The following is a 21,324-nucleotide window of genomic DNA, read 5'->3' on the forward strand; positions in this document are numbered from 1 at the left end:
AAAAAAAAAAAATTGTGAAGTTTTAAACTATTTAAATGTAGGAGTCCTTTGGGTACTTTACATTTGTTGAATATTGCAAAAGTAAATACCCATCTGTTTTTAGTGCTAATATGATTGTGTGTATCAAGCAGCTTGAAGATTTTTCCCCCATGCAAACTTCATCAACTGTTTTTATCAACATTGTAGGCTTCAGGCACTTCTGTAAAGTTGAATTGGGATAAATGAAAGATCCTTGTTGAATTGGTAACCATGCAGGTATTCGAGTAAGTGGGAGATCATATTTTAATTTAATTTCAATGCCTCAAGATATTTTTTCTTATGGGCTATATAGCCATTCTCTGTTTACACATCCATCTTTTAGGATATCACAAACTACTCTTAATACACTGCAAATCAAACATTCCTGGATCTTGATGATATATATAACTTCTTTATACCAAGGTCTTTGTATAATATGACAACTTGCTCATTTTGACACATTCAAATGTTACATGATTTATAGAGAAAGAGTTACTGTACAGTCCCAAAAGCTGTTTATATGTTATATTGACTGAAAAATTTGAGTGCTCTAAATGATTATAATGTAACTGTAAGTTCTTTGAGCACGATTGAATGACTTACTTTTTTGTGAGTACCACATTTCATGGAAAGTTTTCAGTTATTAGGTGGTAAATAAAAATTGACATTTTCTTGCTATACAATTCTTGAAGCTAAGGGCCTGTCACTTTTCCTTTCTTATGAAAGTGAACAGAAGCACCACTACTTACTGGGCCAGATATTGTATCCTGAGCAAAAAATGACCACTATAATTAAATAAAAATAGTTCAGCAGTCTATTGGGGAGTACAGGAGCATCAATTGGTCAATAGGGCCCCACTATACTAACAGTAGCTTACTGCCAGCATCATTTAGCAAGAAACAGAGACCATCTCTGGGCCTCCCTGGTGAAGCAGGGGTTAAAGTCTCAGTGCAATCAAGCTATCACCCACCACTGCAACCTGAGTTCAGTCCCCAGCCAGGGAGCACGTGGCACAGCAGACCTCTCCTGTCTGGCCTGCTGCTCCCTTCAGTAGATCTGCTTGTTCTGCTTCCCACTCTGTCACTGGTGAATCCTCTCAGCTGCCACACTTCTACACCCCAGTTCTGTATGTATAAATAAATAAATGTTAAAAAAAAAAAAAAAGTGACTCTGGCAGTTAATAAAACAGGAGTTTACCACAGGATACAAGTTGTGTTCTAGAATCAGGAAAAGTCTTAGAGAGAGGGCTCAAACCAGAGTCCCAGAGCACAGAAAGCAAGAACTGTCAGGCCAGCCGGCTACCTGGAGCAGGGGTGAGGGCTATCACAGTTGCCTGGGTTGAACACTGCTACCCCGAGGCTGCTGCCACCTTCTAACCACTTTTCTGGTCAGGACGTTAAAATATAAAACTGGAGCTTGAGTTGACCACACATATGTGCTGTACTTGTTTCTCAATGGTCAGAGAAAAGACAGAGGAAGAGTCTTTCTGCTGAGTTCCAGCGTGTGGGTGGTGGCTGTGTCTCACCCGCATGTGACCCAGCAGGGATTTCCCACAAAATAGGAAGGGTAGTAAAATGCCAGATAGACAAAAAAAACAAAGATTGAAAATGTTTGTATTGCATCTTCACTAAGGGTTTGATTTTAAAACATACAGATTTTATAGTAGATAGCAGAAATATTGGAATTGGAGAGTAAAACGACAGTCTAGACAGGAGAAATGAGTAGAGGAGGAATGAAAAAGAAGTGTTGAGAAATAAGAGTGGACGCATTAATGTCACAGGGTTTCTGAAGTCATAGATCCAGCTCTTAAAAAATCAGCAAAAAAGCTGTCACTGGTGGGTCACCAGAGCTGGGATATATCCTACAAGATAAAGCAGAGGCAGCCTAGATCCTGAAAATGAACTGTTCTTTTATCAAAAGATTTCACTACTTTCTTACTTCTCCATTTATGCTTCTACTAAACCCCCAAATTTGGAGGGTAACCTTGCCATGTTCTGTTTTTTTGACATCTAAAAACCAAATATAGAACCCACTGTGTACACACACACACACATTTTTCTGATAGGTGCTCATATAAACCACCTCACAAAGTGTAAATAAATAAATTGATAAAGATTAAGTTAGTTTAGATTGCTCACAATTTTGAGCCAAATCTACATATCAAGGATTTGTGAATCACACTTGCGAAAGGTCCGTTTAATGTCTTTCTCACCCCATATTTTCACACAAAAGACTTTTTGATTGTCACCCCACTTTTAGTAGTATCTCCAAGCCCTGTTCAACTCAGAGGGAAATTAGTCCTTGGCAAAGAGCTGGCAAAGCAAACAAAGGCGAGATATTTCTTTCTAGCTCTTACAGCAGCAGTAGGAAGAAATCCCTTAAGGAACTGTACCAACTTGTTATGGATGAGTTCCCCTTAGCTGAAACCATTCATTGCCAAGGGATTGAGGTTTTCTCCACTACGTTATTTAAAATTGCCTGAGCAGTAATTCCTTGTTGCTTGGATTTCATAAAGCTCCCAGGATAGAAGCATGTCTTCCCTGGATTCTCTTCATCCAGAGTGTACCAGCATTGTGGGTGCTCCAGGGCAGAAGACTGTTTTACTCAAACCTTCTCCCTTTGTGGATTAATCATTCACACCACTATGGGATGACAAAGATACTGAGGTTTTGTGCTTGTGGTTGTTTTCCAACTTTAGGGCTGGAAAACATAGGCTAAGTGAATGAACAAACAGATGTATAAAATATCAATTGTTACAGTTTACACCACTGCTTGGCATTAAGAAAACAAATTCCAGGTTGCCTGAAGTCTGCAAAGAATAAAAACTCCTTATTATACACTTAAATACTCACTTGCCCTTATCTAACATGAATCCTGCACAGTAGTGTGAGCGACTTCTTGCACTTCATTACCCACTGAAATCTTTTCAGTGTGTTCTGAGCAGTCACTAGCAGCCTGCTGATTTTCCGTTTGGCTCAGCTGGTCCACAATTTTGACGCTCTCCTGGTGGTATCAACAAAACATGTGCATAGCCCATTTCTCCATATATTAAGATTTTTCAGTTGATATTGGAATTATAATAAACAAACTCTGATAGCACTTTTTGCATGATAGATAATACTAGGCTTTGAATGCACAAGTTGGTTAGAGACTGTGTATAAGATCAAGGTCTATTGGGGATGATGGAGCTCAGTAGAAAAAAATACTAAAAAGAATAAGCCATTTTCAAAAGTATTTTAATGTAGAGGATGTTGAAGTAGCTTAACATCTGTGAACTAGGACTCATTTATGATTCTTATAGGGCTTTGTTTCCTTATGATGATCTACATGTTGCATCTTTGTCAATTTTGAGTTTTAGAGCAATAAAATGATAAAGACTAAAGCAGGAACAGAGATGGAAATGTCCAGCAGAGGAAAGAGAAAGTCAGTATGAGTCAGAAACAAATGTTGTCCAGCAATAGGGGCTGCATGAAACAAAGTTATAGCGTGACTATACACTATATACATGCAACAACACATGTGTGCACATACATTTTTTTATCCATTTTTTTAAAAAATGTACCTCTCACTTCTTTTGTGCCTTAAGTTGAAAATGACACAGAGTTGCTTGTGTGTTCTCTCCTCCAAGGACATAAGCCCTCTCTATTCTGATCCTACTTGAGGCCTCTCTGAATTTGTTTTCTATCTGGTATGTCCTTTGCCACCAAGGCAGCATCCGTGACAACTCCCACCTTCCCTTCACATGGGATGGGCTGGTAAATGACTCCCTTTTCAACACTTAACAGTGTTTTATAATCAACCATGTGTTTGTTTGTTTTTTCTCTCTCTCCCTACTGGACTATTATGCTTCTTAAGCAGTGGAACTTACTTTTTTAACCAATCCTTAAGAGTTTGAGACACTGGAGACATAAATACTATATTGAATGAAGATTTCCTAACTGTATAACCAGCTTTGCCTCTTCCCTTCCATACAGGCAGGAGGAATTGAAGATAGAAATGATTCTTGCCCCTCAAACCAATGTAATCGGAAAGCCTGTTGATTCCCTAGATCAGTAAGCAGAAGTACTTAAGGGAAGGGAATGTCCCCCCAACAATTCATAAACTCTTTCTTGAGGTCTTGCTATGCTCAGGACTCATTCTTTGAATCTTCAAGTTATTGCTACTTCTCCAGAGTGTGCATCCTCAACTCCCAGTCCTTGTCCCTGGGCACTGGTCAGCGAGCCTACTCATATTTTTTGCCATCATAAAGAATCGGCATTCCCTTAAATATTATTTTCTATGCCTATCAGTCCCTGCTATATTTTCTTCTTTTCAGACAATGTTCCCCTTGTCTTATCTCTCTGACACTCTTAGTGTCAGTGTTCCCCATTCCACACTGTTAGTCTTGGGAGCTTCAAGTTTTGACAAGTGGACAAAAATTGCCATGCCCTGTTTACATGGCTCCCACCTAGGGTATATTCTTTGAGTCATTATTTTTATCCCCTCTGACAACCCTCCGGTCCTCTAGCCACATCTCCAGCATCTTGTTTCATTACTCCCAAGTGACAGTGCTAATGACAGAGGTCAAAGCCGTTCATACTTCAAATATCCTCCTCCATAATTTGACCTGTGGAGTCAGATTCAGGTTTATAAATTATCTTGAACATTTTAGCTAATGCCAGCTGAAATAAGCAGGCCAATGAAACGTCCTGTCCACAGTTCCATAAGTATCTTAGAAAGACTGTTTTTTCTTATTGAATAAGTACTTTAAGGCTCTACTCTGGGAGTGCCATATAACTCCCACCCACCCACCCACCCACCCTCCAAAAAGAAAACAAACACTGATGTTGAGCTTCATTTCTACAAGTTAAGGAGTTAACACTTTGCTAGTTGAAGAGTCGCATAGCCTTTCACCAGGGCAGATAAGTACACATTCTACGGTAACCTAATCAGGGTCTGAAATGTTCTTATAAAAGATAAGTGGAGTTGGGCACCTGTGCAAACATTCACACTCTCCCTTAGGAAAAGATGTGTACTTAGCTGTGTCTGTGCAATGAGCTGACAGCATCTGCTTGCTCATTCCCTTAGGCCAGTCTCAAATTCTAAGCAGAAGTCACACTCCTTTTGGGCAGGACCCAACCCATGACAACAAAACTATGTTAGAAACACCTAACCATTTCTGTTCAGTGCCACCACTCCTCTCACTGGCTGTCTTTGCCTTGTAGCTCCTTATCAGAACAGAAAAAGACCTTCACATCTGATGGCCCCTTCATTGACTCTACTTTCTCCCTTTCCTTTCAAAGACTCCCTTGTAAGCCTTAGTACTCCTAGCTCCATCATTGTGCTGGTTCTAGGGGGCTCAGTTGACACAATGAGTCCATGCTTGGATTTGGACTTTGTTCTGTGATAGGATTAGAATGTATTCTAAGAGATTCAGGGAAGAAAAACAAAAACAAAAACAAACAAACAAACAAAAACAAAAAATTTTCTCCAAATGATCCCAGAGTATTTCACCTAGGAAAATTCAAGAAAACAAATATGAATCTAACCCATCTCTGCCATCTCTGAACTCTAACTTTCCCGGAGGTCTTGGACTTGTTGGTAGCCTACCCAAAATGGTGAATATATGCTTTAGGGAAAGCAAAGGCATAGGATTAACTGTCCTCCTAAATGAAGACTGTGTTAAGAGGCATGATGCAGGACAATGCCTGGGTGTCCTCTGTCTAGAGACAGATCAGACATCCCCATGGAGAACTGGAAGAACTAGTTGATATTTTGATTGATAGTCTGCTGGCAAAGTTGCTGCCCTGTTGTGAGACATGGCTGCAGGAGTCTATGCTAAAGAAGATGATAATTTCATGTCTAAAAGCCAGGTCTACACATCAAGAGTATGGTTAGGGAAATTGGTATATATCATAATCACCATCTGGCTCCATGTCCACTCTTGTGACAGTCAATTAAGGATAAATTCCTTAATGACATCAAACAAGTCACCTGGACATTTCTTCCAGGTGTGTTGTGTTTCTAATACTCTAGTATCTTGTCTGCTTTTACAATTCATTCTGTGTGCCCAATTTTTGCATTTGTGTTCTTTACCTTTGCCCACTTCTTTCTGGATGAGACCTGTCCGAATCTTGACATTGGCTATATATGACCTGTCTGAATCTTGACACTGTTGCCTTGCTGGTGAAGGATTATTTTGGCTTTTTTTTTTTTTAAAGAACAGGAATAACTTATTATACATCTTTAAATGTTTATTTTCTTATTATCTAACATAATGCATAGTGGCTAAAATAGTTATGAGGTTGTCCTCGGTCAACAATTTTATACTCCAATTTTCTTCTAAATTAATAAGAATCAGGAGATCAGAGTTAAGAGATTCTTCTAAATTAATAAGAATCAGGAGATCAGAGTTAATTTGTGTTTTGTAAAAACGATCAATTCAGCAATAGTTGTTGGGTAGCTAGAATGTTCCCAAACACTGTGGCACATACTCTGAAGAGTATCTGAAATGATAGGGCATCAATAGAAGCTTGTATTTATATACGTACTTAACTTCCCACATTCATTTATTTATGTGCCTGGACTTAGTTCCTGCTTTATTCATTTACTATTCAGCACAGACCAGTTGTAGTGCAGTGCCTTGTAGTTAGCAAATATTCATTGGAAATGTAGACCCACATTGTCAAAAATGACACTGCCTTTCATTTTTTTCCAGTACATTCAAGTACCCTTACAATTATTTTTTAAATAATTGTCATATATAGAGATATGTATAAACATATAGTATGTGAAATTTGTAGTCATAAAAACACCATCACAATCAAGAAACAGATGAGCATGTGTACTCATCTGCTCTGGTTAAATGTTATGTGACTCTTCTAAAAAATTTCCCAGACCCTCCCTGGTGGCATAGTGGGTTAAAGCACAGCACTATGAAGCTCTCTGAAGCCATCGCAGCACAAGTTGAATCCCCACCCAGGGCGCTGACCCACGTGGCACAGCAGATCTCTCCTGACCCGCCTGCTGCTCCCCTCAGCAGTGTATTTCAGTACATCTGCCTGTTTTGTTCCCCACTCTGCCTCTGGTGAATCCTCTCACTCACCACACCTCTGGCCTGTGCCCCAGTTCTGTAAGCATAAATAATCAATCTTTTTTTTTTTTTTTTTTTGGTATTTGTTCACACAGAACTGGGGCACAGGCCAGAGGCTTAGGGGCGGCGAGAGTGAAGCTTCACCAGAGACAGAGTGGGGAACAGAACAGGCAGATCGATTAAGTACACTGCTCAGGAGAGGTCTGCCGCGCCATGTGGTCACCTCCGGGGCTGGCGGGGATCGAACTCATGCGGAAGTGGTTTTAGCTTCTCAGTGCTGTGCTTTAACCTGCTGTGCCACCAGGGAGGGCCCAAATAATCAATCTTTAAAAAAAAATTCCCTATGCCTCTTTCTACATATACACCCTCACCCCCAAACCTAGATCCCAATAAACAGTGCTCTACTTTCTAGAATCATACTTTTCCTTCATGAAATTACATGTAAGTATAGCCATGTAGTATGTACTCTTTCATGTGCTTCTTTAACTCATGTTTTCTTGATTAATTCCAAGTTATTATTTAATACAGGAGTTTTTACTATTGGTGAATTTTATTCCATTGTGTGATGTGCCATAATTTGTTCACTCACTCATATCCTAAAGTAGGTTGTTTCCAATTTGGGATCTTTTTGAAAAGTTGCTATGAACAGTCATGTGCAAGATGAAAGGGTTTTTGTTTACATGACTTTTAGATATATAACTAAGAATAGAGTTAACTGTGTTTATTGGTGAGGGTATGTTTAGAGGAAACAGCCATATGATTTTTCAAGGTGTTTCTCATTGTTAAAATTCTCAAAGCAGAAAAGCTGATGCAAGGACACATGCTAAAACATAAGTTAATTGAAAAATCTCCATTCCAATACACAATCTTCACACTTTCTAATAATTGTCCTGCATTAACTGGCTGGATTAGTTAACTCTTTCTGTCCTATTTTATTGACATACAAGAACGAATACATCACTTTTGCCTATATTCTGAAACTACCCCTTATCTTATAGGTGTAAATGAATTAGAAGCCTTTTACTTTTATAGTTCTAGTTTACAATTGATGACTGAATTTTACTTTAGGAAGTAATTTTGCTAAAAAAAAATTGATAACTTACAACATGATAAATGAAAAGAAAATTAAAAAGGTAAAATAGTTATCTTCTCTTTACCAAAAAACTGGACATAATAAAAATTCTACCTACTAGCGTATCCTATGAATTAAGATTCAGGCATTCCTTAGTGCAAAACAGTTTAAACTGGTGAAATTTTAAGTGGATTCATGGAAATGCTGACTTCTACAATAATCATTTTGAATAGAATTGTATGAAGTGAAAATTACTAGATAAATTGGAAAGAAATGTTTCTTAAAGTCAAAAATTTCACTTGTAATTTAGCTTATCAAGAAATTCCCACAGTCTCATTTTCTGATGCTTGTTCCTTAGTACGGGGCATGAAATCCAAGAGACTTGATGCCCTAGGTAATTGGTGGAAATGCCGGTCTTACAATAAAGAGGTCATCTTGAGAACTTCTAACCAGCAGGGTGTATCATTTATAGAACTCCCCCCCCCACTTAATGTGTAACTTTAGTTATAAGAAATAAATTATTCTCTCAGGACCCATTAGGGAATTAAGCTTTAAAAAATGACTTAAGCTGGCAATCATTGCAGCAGATTACCTACTCTGGACTCTTAATTTGCATTTCTGGCTATTGCCTTTGATGTTTGAATTTCATAGGAATCTAACTCTATTAATTACAGGTGGACAGAGAGATGCACCTTTTGGAAGTTGTCAGAGAAGTCATATTTGCCCTTTGTTTTCATCCTTTTTTTTTTTCAATACTTCCCAAGTCTAGTCTGGTCTCTACCTCATGTAGTATGCTCAAGGCCATCATTTGTTCCCCAAGTGCATCACTCATTCCCTTAAGGACTTCATTGCACTCCTGTTTATATCACATACTCTCAGCAGTGGATGAATTGAGAAGCCCAGCAATGAATGAATGAGAAACCCATTCTGTTGCCACAGTTTTCTTTGTTATCATATGAATAACAAAAAAGTTAATAGGTATTAGAGAAGTATACACACACACACAGCAGTTGCCGTGGGAGAGATTGTGAGCTATGGTCAGAGATTGGCATTATTAATAACTCTAAGAGGAATCAATAAAGACTTGGTGATATGGGTATGCTTTTTGTAAATTAGACACTGAAGACTTATTAGGCTATTCTTTTTTGCATGATTGTCCATCAATTTCATAAGCATTATCTAAGATTTGCAAAGAAGATTTCTTAGATTTGATGGGCTTATAAAATTTTCAAGAATATGACTTTTCTGAAACCTAAATATAATCTATATCTTAGTGGATAAATAGACTAGAAGGGCACTATTTTCATGCATTCTTCATTCATTGATAGAACAAATATTTTTTGAGTGCCTACAACATGTGCCAAGAAATAGAAAATTAGTCCAGAGATTTTGTTTTATTTACTTTTTGTTAGCATGGATAATAGGTTTTGATATACAATAATTACATTATGCATTTCCTATCTGAAAGACAGGGGAAATTAGCAATTGTGTAAAATTTACTTATTTCAGTAAGACTTTAAAAGCTGGGCCCTCCCTCGTGGCACAACAGGTTAAAGCTCAGCACCTTGAATCTAGCCACACCTGCTTAGCATGAGTTCTATCCCTGGCTAGGGAGGTGACCCACATTGTGCAGCAGACCTGTCCTGTCTCACCTGCTGCTCCCCTCAGCAGAGTAAATCAACAAGATGCCCGGACCACTCCCCACTCTATCTCTGGTGAATCCTCTCACCACCTCTGCACCTCTAGCCTGTACCCCAATTCTGTATGCATAAATAAACAGATTTTTTTTAAAGACTTTTAAAAAAGTCTTTAAAAAAGTCTTTAAAAAAGTCTTTCTTGTGGGCCCTCCCTTGTGGCGCAGCGGGTTAAAGCGCAGCACTGAGAATCTGAAGCCACTTCCGTATGAGTTCGATTCCCGCCTGCCGCCTGCCCCGGAGGAGACCACATGGCGAGCCAGACCTCTCCTGACCCTCCCGCTGCTCCCCTCAGCAGTGTACTTCGTCGATCTGCCTGTTCTGCTCCCCACTCTGTCTCTGGTGAAGCCTCTCACCGCCCCTGAGCCTCTGGCCTGTACCCCAGTTCTGTATGAATAAATAAATAAATCTTTAAAAAAAAAAAAGTCTTTCTTGTTTGGAAGAGCAATGCCATCTGATGCTATCACTGGAAAATAAGACAAAGATGCAGAAACAAGTAGCAGGCTACATTATTATTTGTTTTTAAATCTTGAATGTTACTATCAAAAGTGTGAGGAAACCAAGAATATGTGAATAATTATAGTCTATCTTTTAATTCCCCATAGTATAAAGATTCATTTTATCATGTTATTAGTCTTGCCACATTTATAGTTGTATTAAAATTGTCCTCATTAATGCCTGTCAAACAAAACTGCAATTTATGGAATAGTCTTTAATTGTCACATTAATTTGGTCCGAAGTTGTTTTTAAAATTCTCAGGTAATCAAATTGAGTTTCATTTGGATATGGGGATTAGTCAACAACAGACTTGGCTGAATATGAAAATGAGAACACTATAGCTGAGTACATAACCTTTCTTGTAGAAGTATAGGAAATGCAAATTATGGCATTCCAAAATAGATATAGATGATTCAAGTAAATAATGCTAGTTAAGGTGATGTGTGTGTGTGTGTGTGTGTGTGTATCTGTCTATGTATATATAGTCCAAATTGCTAAATCATAGGAAAAGGCATTCATTTAAAGTATTCAACTACTGAGACTCAACAGAAAAAGGTGTGATAAATGTTCAAAGTAAATTATAAAGATGTGGTGGTCAATAGTATCGAAAGCCACTTAGAAGCTTTTATCAGATTATTAGTGTTTACTCTATGGAAACCAAATAAGATTTTAAATTTGTTTCACTAATTCTTACCAAGCTGCCTTCCATGTAGTATGCAATTCAAGTGATCTTTAAATTATTGTCAAATTCTGCCTTAAAGAGAGCTTTCACAAAGGACATGCAATTCATATCATCTAGAGTTACTGTCATTTCTAGGTTAAGTCCCATGGAAATTCATAACTTAAAAATGAAAGTCACAAAGATGCAACTGCCTTCATAATGCCAATGCAGTGGTTATAAATATTTCATGAACATTGCATGGGCTGGGGCAGATCTCCATTTTCATGAGTTAGAATTTGTACAGCTAAGTCTCCAGATTTTACTATTCATAATGCACAGTCTGCCCTGTAGAGCCTTCCATATAGTGCTTGTTTTTTTTTAATATTTATGTTTAATGAAGAAATTAGTGTCCTGCAAAGAGAACTAGTCAAGCCAAAGATTTCTTAACGATTATTGGTTTTGCTAAATAGAGACAGCAACAATCAGCAGGAATTACCAGGAATTACCTCATCATAAAATCTTCTAAATGCATAACTTTTAGAGTAATACAAGATGACGGATAAAGACACACTAAACCTAAGTGAAAAGGTTCTTTCTAAAGGTTATAACATTAAAAATATCATCTTAAAAAGGATTCAAAGGTTAAAATGCAAAGAGCAACTTTCTTACTTATAAAAGTATTAATTACAAATGATATACTTGCCTGTTATTTCATGGTTTAAATATATGTCTATATTTTGTGGGTTTTTCTTTTATTCACAAATACCATTTTAACTTGCTAAGATAATATTGCCAAGTTCAATAATGAATTTCTATTGCATATTTTAAGGTAATTTATCAAAGTGCATTATCAGTACCTGTCAGAATACATTTTGTACTAAAAGTAATGAAAATAGAACTATTGTATGTGTTGAAATCAAAGAACATTACTACAGCTAAGTTATTTTCAATGGAAAAGATAGGTGATTGCCCTCCAAATGATACTTATCCCATGAGAAAATGGAAGCCTGCAAATCAGAGGGAATAGGCATGGGGAAAAGTCTATTCCTTGCTTTTAAAAATGAACATTTGATTTTTTTTTCCATTTTTGTAATTTGGACCATTTCTTTCAATAAGTTCAATGCTGAAAGACACTGCCTAGATATTGTAACATTTTATAAAGTAAACTGAACTTACTCATCAGCTCATGTGTAATCTAATACTGAATTATTTCACTATATTTCATAATTAGATTGATTAGGGAGTCACAGGTTTTCTTTTGAATATACTCTGACAAGGTTGTCTTCTAATGATTAAAACAACAGGCTTCAGCTTTGATATCATTCACCCAGTGTAAGCAGATGAAATATTTTTTATAAGTCTTAAACCAGTGAATTCACTAAAAATTCTGTCATTTTCTGAACTTGCCACCAGAAGTTCTTTATTCCTGATATTATTTAGCTGGAAGTGAGAAACACTTGCTTCCATTTGGTACTTTGTAATTTTATTTTCCAAAAGCTCCCTTGAGGAATTTAACCTTTATGTGATGAATTTGCAGTTCACTTGAAGCGTGTTAACCTTAGTTCCCTAATGAGTCTAGGTGTAATACTGAGGAAGAATTTGAGAAATATATCATGTAGCTCATTGTCAAGTTGGATTTGTCTTGCACATCTCCAGCTTTGCTGTTGTTCCAGTACACGTTTTGATCACAATTCTTTAATTATGTTCTATATTTGACTGACCTATTTGAACAGGATCCAGAACTGGTGCGGAACATCTGCCGCTGGGTTAGGCAAGCTGTTCAGGTTCCTTTTTTTGCCAAGTTGACCCCAAATGTCACTGATATTGTGAGCATCGCAAGAGCTGCGAAGGAAGGTAAGAGATAGGTTTGCATCTCTTGTCTAATTTTGTCAATATGGGCCTGAATTATGTAGCCATGTAAAAGTATACATTTTTGCACAAGTTTAGAATTTAAGTGTAAAATTGAGAACTTGGGGGTCTCCCTGGTGGTACAGGCATTAAAGACAGCACTATCTAGCTATTGCCAGCCACTGCAGAAAGAGTTCAGTCCCCAGCCAGCCAGGGAGCTGACACACATGGCACAGCAGACCTCTTCTGTCTTGCCTGCCCACTGCTCCTCTCAGCAGTGTATTTTGTACATCTGCCTGTTCTGCTTCCGACTCTGTCTTTGGTGAATCCTCTCACTGCCCCTGTACTTCTGGCCTATACCCTGTAATTGTAGGCATAAAATATATAAATATTTTTTTAAAAATTAAGCACTTGATCTCACAAATGCTACAGATTTAACATATTCAAGTTAGTAAATGGATGCCAAACGTTGACCTGGAAAACCAAGAATATTTATAAATTTCTCCTAAAAACATCTGTTTAACACACAAAGAATTATAAAACAAAACCATACTGACAGCAAACCACTCCAAAATAAATGACCTCATAATGGATATGGGGCAATAGCACTTGAACCTTCACTCTTCACTGAAATTTAAAAAAAAAGAAGAAGAAGAAGATACTGGCTTCTATTTGTGAAATTTGTTGTATTCCCTTTACATTTCATAGGGCCTTATATACTACCTAAAACATATACTCACTAAGTATCTATTGAATACATAAAACATGTAGTCACTGCATGATTTTATACATCATATATGCTTATGTTCTATCCAGTGGAAATTGCTCCCTGATTTGTGAAGATATTTTAAATTACTTGGAAAATATCACTGAATACAAAACATTTGGCATCCACAAATCTGTAAAATAATTGGAAAGTGCATGGTGGTAATTAAAAGTTTTTATGCTTGGTATTTGAAGCATAATTGTAGGAATGAAATTAGTGTAGTCATTTGAAGGGAGGAAATGTTCTCAAGAGAAAGAGGACATGTTCCTGGGTGATGTGGTATAGAGCATTTTAACTTCTGTCCCTTGTAGAACTACAGGTAAATGCTGATGTGTTTTTCATAGGTGGTGCAGATGGTGTGACAGCCACCAACACAGTCTCAGGTTTAATGGGATTAAAAGCAGATGGCACACCCTGGCCCGCTGTGGGCGTTGGGAAGCGGACCACATACGGAGGAGTTTCTGGTAGGTGCTGTGCCCTCCTTCCCTGTCACTTCTTTGGAGGTTGCTAAAAATTCAGGAGGTTGTGTTGTAAGCAATGGTGAGTCAGTGTTGGTCAAGACTTCTCATTGCTGTAACAGATGGAGCATTGAGTGTGAAGGCTCAAGTGAGGGGTAATAATACAAGATGAAAGAATACCAAGATAGGTCTGACACAGATTTTATGCTCTCTTGGTTGGTGCTTCCCTTGGAATTTCTTGTATTTACAGTTGCTTTGTCACTTATTAGGAAAGGCTAATACTTGGACCTTCTACAAGAGAAACATAGACACCTTGATTAGAATAAATTTTTATAGTCTGGCATAGTTTCCAGTCCTCTTAGTCTTTGGAAATCTACCTTCAAAAAAAATCTGGCTTTCAATTATACCAGACAAACCATTAGAACACTGTGTGCACAGCTTCTGTAGGCAAAACCTCAGAGCTGTGCATGCTCTCATCCTGGAACACTTACATTTAAAACTGTAAGAGTTTTAATCCCAAAGTCCTGTACAGTATCTCTGCCCTGTGTACTCTGTTGCTGTGACAACATGAACTTGGTCTTGCAGAGACAATGCTGTGAGGTTCTTGACTGTACTGGTATGGGGATTAGTCTCCTTGGTGATAGAGACAGTGGTAAATATACATAACATAGCAGTGCCCCACTGTTCAAGAAAAGCTTTGCTGAATCAGACCAAAATGTGCTTTTGGGAGAGGCTGGATAGACATAAATAAAGCACTATCCATGCTGGGGTATTATGTTTTGAGAGCATGAAGTGTGTCTGTGAGCCAGAATTTGGAGCCAGAATTTTTTTTTTAATTATAGTGTGCTTTTAATTGAATATCCTTCCTGCAATTTCAGAAAGAGGGAAGCTGACGAAGAGCTTCCCCTTCAAAGAGGGTCCAGACACAACCCTCTTTTATGAGGGGCTATCAAACAGGGCCTTAAGTATTATTGGAATGCAGAATAACGGGGACTGTGTTAGCATGTGCTGCAGTAATAGAGTCAAGAGACTCCAGCGTTGGGCTGGAATGTGCACTATGTTTTCTGTCAGCCCATTTCAATTTTTCCAGCCTGCCATGTTGACAGCAAGAGAATAAAGGAGGTCACAGAGGGTGCTGAACATTAAAAATTAATAAAAGAACTATTGCAGTAGTATTTTATATAAGTAACACCATTCACATTTTCTCATTTAAACTGCAATTTCTGAATATTCTTCCATACTATAACTCAGTCTAATAAAACTACAAAATTACAGCATCAGAAAAAGCCTTTTGTGTTGCCATCTTTAAGCATACACACACTGGAAATTATAGCAGTACCTGAAAACAAGTTCAGCTATACCTCAGGGCCTGTTAACATTTCCATAGAACTCTATTTCTAAGATTTATAAATTCATATATAAATATTCACTTGGGCTATCAGCTCAGCTAAGCCTCAGTGAAACTTTCATTTTAAGCAACAAAAAGTCCCTAATATTTTTAAGGGTTTGTCCCTCATCTGTAATAGGTTCTATATTAAGTCCCTTCACATTAAACAATCTGTTTTAAAAATAACCTCTCTCCATGTTGACAAAATTAATAGAGCTTTTCTTCTTTAAAGCAGTGTTTGCTTTAATTTAAAGGTAATAGAATCTGAAAAGTAGTTTCAATAGACAATGACAATATATGTTCTATACCAAAGTACCTTCAAAAAGTGTTATAGCAAAACCCAGCATAGCAAAATCATGTTAAATAATAGCAGTTTCCAATTTAAGGAGTGATGAAAACATCAAAGTGGCTAAATGCCATTCTTAGTTTTATCAAATGTGGCTGTCAGGGCTTCAAATGCTGTTGCAATATAGAAAATCACATGAAATATGCCAGATATTTTTGCAAGATTAAAAAAATTACCAGAGAATAGAGCTAATGCTGTCCCTAGTGTTCTCCCAAGGCATTAGAATGTCTGCTTTTAGAAGAACTGCTTGAATCACAGATTCTTTTTTAAGTAAATGCTAAATAGAGTCCAACTTTGAGTAGCCACCCAAAATACAATAGATACTTCTTGCCAGGGAAAGAAAATATTTCCCCATTTGCTCTTTATTTTGTCTACTGGTTTTTTATAGAATAAAATTTCTATTATGTGAAATGAAGAATTTGCTTTATTTAAATAAGGAAATTATAAAGTTCTATGGATAGGAATGTCAGATAGAAAAATGGTCACATCACTGTAATATCCTTTTCTTCAAATGGATTAGCTGATAAGGGGCAGTGACAGGCATTGCGAAGACAGAACCTCAACTAAAGAATGTCAAGTGGAATTATTTCAAATGTGATTAGCCTGGATCTAAAGCAATGCTTTCAAACATGGGTTTCCAACTCATAAGTATAGTATGGAATTGAATTTAATGAGCTAATAACTTAAATCAACATTTTTTAAATGAAGTATAAAAAAATGGTCAGAAAGCTTTGCACTTAGTTGATTTAAAGTTATTCAGCTAAACAACTTTAGTTATAAATGCGATACATACACACATCTTTCTGTGTGGGCCATGAGGCAAAATGTGTTTTTTTCTCAAAAAGTTGGAAAGCTGCTGTTTTAGGGGACAGTCCCTGTTAAATATAAAACAAGGCATTAGAAGGTAATGTCTACTTATTTCAGTTCAAAATTCATATCTAGAGGGAGAGTTAGGAACTCACTTCAAGTTCTCATTCTCAGCTTTGTTATTTAGAAACTGCATTTTTCCAAGTGATTAGAAATCTACAGGGAGGGGGTGGTTTGTAAACTTGAATTTCAACTGAGGGCAAAACACCTGGCAAGATTTATAGTCACAATATGAGTCTATGAAAGGTTAAGCTGTAGAACTAAAGGTGATCCCATAGTGAGAACTGTATCTAAGAAAGATTCTTCAACATCCATAAGAAATATTTTTCATAACACTAGAGTAGCTAATTAAGCTTTTCACCACATAAGGACTTCTATATAAGTCACTGATTAATGAATCAACATACCAACATCCTCTATCTTTGGACAGTAGAGACTGTAGGATTTCAGTGTGTGTCGAGTCTTTTCCACCCCAACAAACAGTTTTCAGACCAGAAGGATATCTGTGTATTCAACTTGATGCAACTCAATTCTTATACTGTCCACCCAGAAATAGCATCGGATTCCATAGGTAAAAAGCTCAGTCTCTCCAGGTCACTGCCTTAAGCTGCTAACTGTAAGCCCCATCCATTCCTAGCCTTCTGACCAGCTGGCTATAAAGCAGAGGTCCCCACGGACCCTTCCATGAGGTGCTAGCAATTTGCTAGAACTGACACACAATTCAGAAAGTCCATTTACTCACTAGTTCGCTTATTTATTACAAAGAATATAATTCAGGAAGATAGATTAAAAAAAAAAAGATGTATAGGGCAGGATGTGGGAAAAGAGTAGAGACTTTCATGCCCTCTTCAAGTTGCCATTCTCCCCCAGAAGCTCTGAAAAATCCCTCCAAATTGTGGGGTTTTGTAGACGTTTCATTTATTAGGCTTGATTAATTGATCTTTGGCTCTTAACAACTGAATTGAATATCTAGTACACCTCCCCTCCTGGGAAATTTGTTGAGAACTTAAGGTCCCACCCTCTATCTCTATTGCTCATTTCCTTGGCAAACTCAGGTGGTTTCCAGCAGTCATTTCATTAACATAAGGGACACCCTTATCGTTCTCAACACTTAGGAAATTCCAAAGCTTTAGAGAGCTGTCAGGAACTGTAGTTGAAGACCATACATGCATGAAACAAATCTATATATCTGTGTGTGTGTATCTCACAGACATTGCTCGGTACATTGTCCCCACCTCACTTTCCTTTTTCTAGAATCCATACAGAATACTTGTTAAATCAAACAGCAATTGTTCAACACTTTACCAAAAGGAGTAGGTTATTGGGAGTCTATGTTGTTGTTGTTGTTATAGGGGGAATCCTTTATTGCATTTGATTGGAAGAAAAACTAATCTCATCCATAGAAATTATTTATAAACTTCATCCTTGAATGAATTGCTCACTATTTTTCTTAGATTTGGTTTAGTTATTTCTTTTCTTGTTTAGATTTAAACTGAACTTTTTCCTGAACTTGTCCTCAAATAATGAGGGCATCTTTAGGATAACCTCTAACTCAGTGATAACTATCACCTATATAAATGGTGTTTCCAACTGTTATGTGATGTTTTCACACGTAATCCCCCCTGTGGAAAAGATTCTTTTAGAGATGGTTTAGAATGAGTCCTACACAACTAAAGATAACTCTTTTTTGCAATCGACTTCCCAAGGATAACCTTTAGTCACAATTGTATCATGAGCCTCAATAATCAAGCATCCTTTCCTAGAATAAACTCATTTGAAGAAGTTGGTGATGTTCCTTATTGTGCTTTAAATGTTTCTTTTCAGTCGTGTGGGTGGGGTATATCCAGTGAGCTTGTTGTGTTACTTCATTAACCTGTACATAATTGGTTATACATATAAACATGCATCATACCCACACAAAAGGGAAAGTTTTGAAATTTCTCTGCAGAAGTCACTTTGATTTAAAATGATGATATATAGTTAGGTTCAATAGAATTTATTTCATGCAAGCTCAAAAAATCAACTCATTGTTTTAAGTTATTTTACCTGCCAAATTTGTTCTCTCTAACCAAAAAAGTAAATTATTGTTCTCAATTTCCAATTTCAGATGCTTATTTGGTATTATTGATTCTGTACCAACTTATTCAGTAATAACAATATAACATATTTTAGTCAGTATTAATACTTACAAACTTTATTACTGATTTCTGAATAATTCATTGAAGATGGCTTTCAAAATTTGATCTCTATTTTAGGAACTGGAATTTACTAATCACATGTAGGCTATAACAGATTTAATATATGATTGCATATTTCTCAACAGATGATAATGATATACTCCATAAATACTCCTTCATTCCATAAATAAATATTGAATGATTTGAAATCTAGCTACGTAGGATATTGGACTAAATTCTAACTGAGCTATTTCAGTTAATATGCCACTTAGAGGTATTTTCATTGTAAAATCAACATTGGAAATATCAATAAAAAGAGATATGTCAGAAATCTGCCAGTAATTTATAACTATGCCAGTGCAGGATTAGAAGTACAAAGTGTATAGTTTAGAAAGCTTGCACAAATGTGAATCGATAAATACCTTTAAAAAGATCTTAAGCACTGACTCCACACAGCCTATTTAATGTGACTCCATACAGCCTGTTTTATGTTTGTTTTTAAAATAGTCACTTAGACATGAATTGTTGAGACCATGTAGTCACTTAGCAACATACACTCAGCTATCGGACACTACAAAGTAATAAGCCCAATGTCACCTGCTCAGTCACAAAATTAAAACATATTTTGATGTGTTTATTAATGGTCATTTGTGTCAAATGAAGATGACAAAACATAATAACTGGAAGCTCGGAAGTTTTAGTTAAATTTTCCCTTGAATAACTATTTTCACTCACATCACCTACTGAAAATTTCAGCAGCATTGCTTTAAGTTCTTATACTACATGTTACAATTATGTCATAAAATACAATCTTGGTATTTTTTGGTATGAAGTACTACTTAATGGGCTGGATTTTTTAAGATGTCAATCATATGATTATTGATGCATAAATTCTTTTAAGAAAAACACACTTACTCTCTGTCATAAAATTCCATCTAGCGTAACCATCTTTATTAGTAAGAGGTTAGGTTTTAATACTGAAATGTCTAAAGTAACCTGACTGGTAAAGATAATATTTAAATCAGTATAAATAAGTAATGACAAGACATCCCTATAAGAGTAATTAAAAGAACCTGCCACTTTGCATTTTTTTCTTTTTGTGTGTGTACCAAAATAACACACACACACACAAAAAAAAAATCTAGTGTGTTACTCACGTATGTAAAAACATACTTATGCTATCCCAAGTTTTAACTGATAAAATTATTAATGGTCTTGTTATATAAATTTATGTACTGTATTTGAGGAACAATCAAAAGCAGACATGTCAAATAAAGATGCTGCATTGCAATTTTCATTATAAATTATCGATTCGGTTGAGAGGCGACTCATCATTAGAACTATTCTCATTTAAATCATGCTTATTTGAATATATTCATGTACAGATTGACAAATAATCCCCGTTTGCATTATATTGTCTTTTCTGGAGCCTGAGTTTCTGTTTGGCCGTCATTGGTCTGTGCAGGAGATCAGAGCCCTAATAATAGATTTTTGACAGTGAGCTCGCCTTCTACCTGCCCTACACAAATCCTCACTGTTCATGTTTGCTTCATAGCAACAAAGCAGACAGAAGGAAAATGCCAAGTGCTGAGTTTGAGGTACAGCCTTGCCTTGGCTTGACATTTCAGCAGAATAGCAGTTTATGAGATGCATAATTTTTCATCTAGGACTCAGCTGCCATATTCATAGACGCTTACAGCTCATCGATGGACTGGAGCGAGGGCAAAGGTTTAAAGCATAGATCAAGGTCTGCATCCTCTCCTTAGGGATTTTAAAATAACTATTGTCCTGCAGATAGATGATAAAATCAAATAGCATTGAAGGACCAAGAAATTCATAGACATCTGGAATCATATTTTCAAAATTAGGAACGTAAATTAATGTCTGTCTAACTCCTAAGAAAATATTTGACAGACTTTGTAAACCAAAGGACTCCGACAAGCATATTAAGGAACCTTACCTTTGCAGCAATGGTAATGCATTATTAAATTTCTTTCTTCTGTGTGTGTATGTTTTTCATAAAGAATGATTTCAAGCTTGAAATTAATCAAAAATGTTCTATTATGAAACTAAAACTGGAGAGTATTGTGTCACTGTTTGAGCTGGAATTTAAATATTCACAGATTCATGCATATCTACTGTACTAAAAAAATCAGTGTAGGTACACATCAGTGACTGTTTAATTTAGAACTACACATCTCTGTAAGCTTCAGAAACAGTTCACCATGTCACTGTCTCATACAGAACAATAGTACAGTACATTGGATTAATTAAAGAAGCCTTGCAGAGAACTGAGTTCTCAGTATGTCAAGATTTCAGTTTTATGTTAAATATTTTCTAAAGGCCAGACCCTTAAATCTCAGGGGCTGTACCAAGCACTGAGCTGTGAATTTAACCATAGGCTAACTGCTAATGATAAGGAAAAGAGTCCTAGTTGAGGCAGCTGTAATACAGTCATTG

General features: G+C 36.7%; 1 protein-coding gene across 1 annotated transcript in view; it reads left to right on the forward strand.

Moving 5' to 3' along the window:
- Window positions 1-21,324, forward strand: part of DPYD (dihydropyrimidine dehydrogenase) — a 728,688-nt gene that overhangs the window by 509,199 nt on the left and 198,165 nt on the right. Inside the window, exons 17-18 of the mRNA XM_004689753.2 lie at window positions 12,749-12,869; window positions 13,974-14,093. Of these exons, the coding sequence (XP_004689810.2) occupies window positions 12,749-12,869; window positions 13,974-14,093 (241 nt within the window). The remainder of the gene's footprint in view (window positions 1-12,748; window positions 12,870-13,973; window positions 14,094-21,324) is intronic.

Source organism: Condylura cristata, unplaced genomic scaffold (genome assembly GCF_000260355.1).
Source record: "Condylura cristata isolate star-nosed mole 26May11 unplaced genomic scaffold, ConCri1.0 scaffold00026, whole genome shotgun sequence".
NCBI classification, from domain to species: Eukaryota; Metazoa; Chordata; class Mammalia; order Eulipotyphla; family Talpidae; genus Condylura; species Condylura cristata.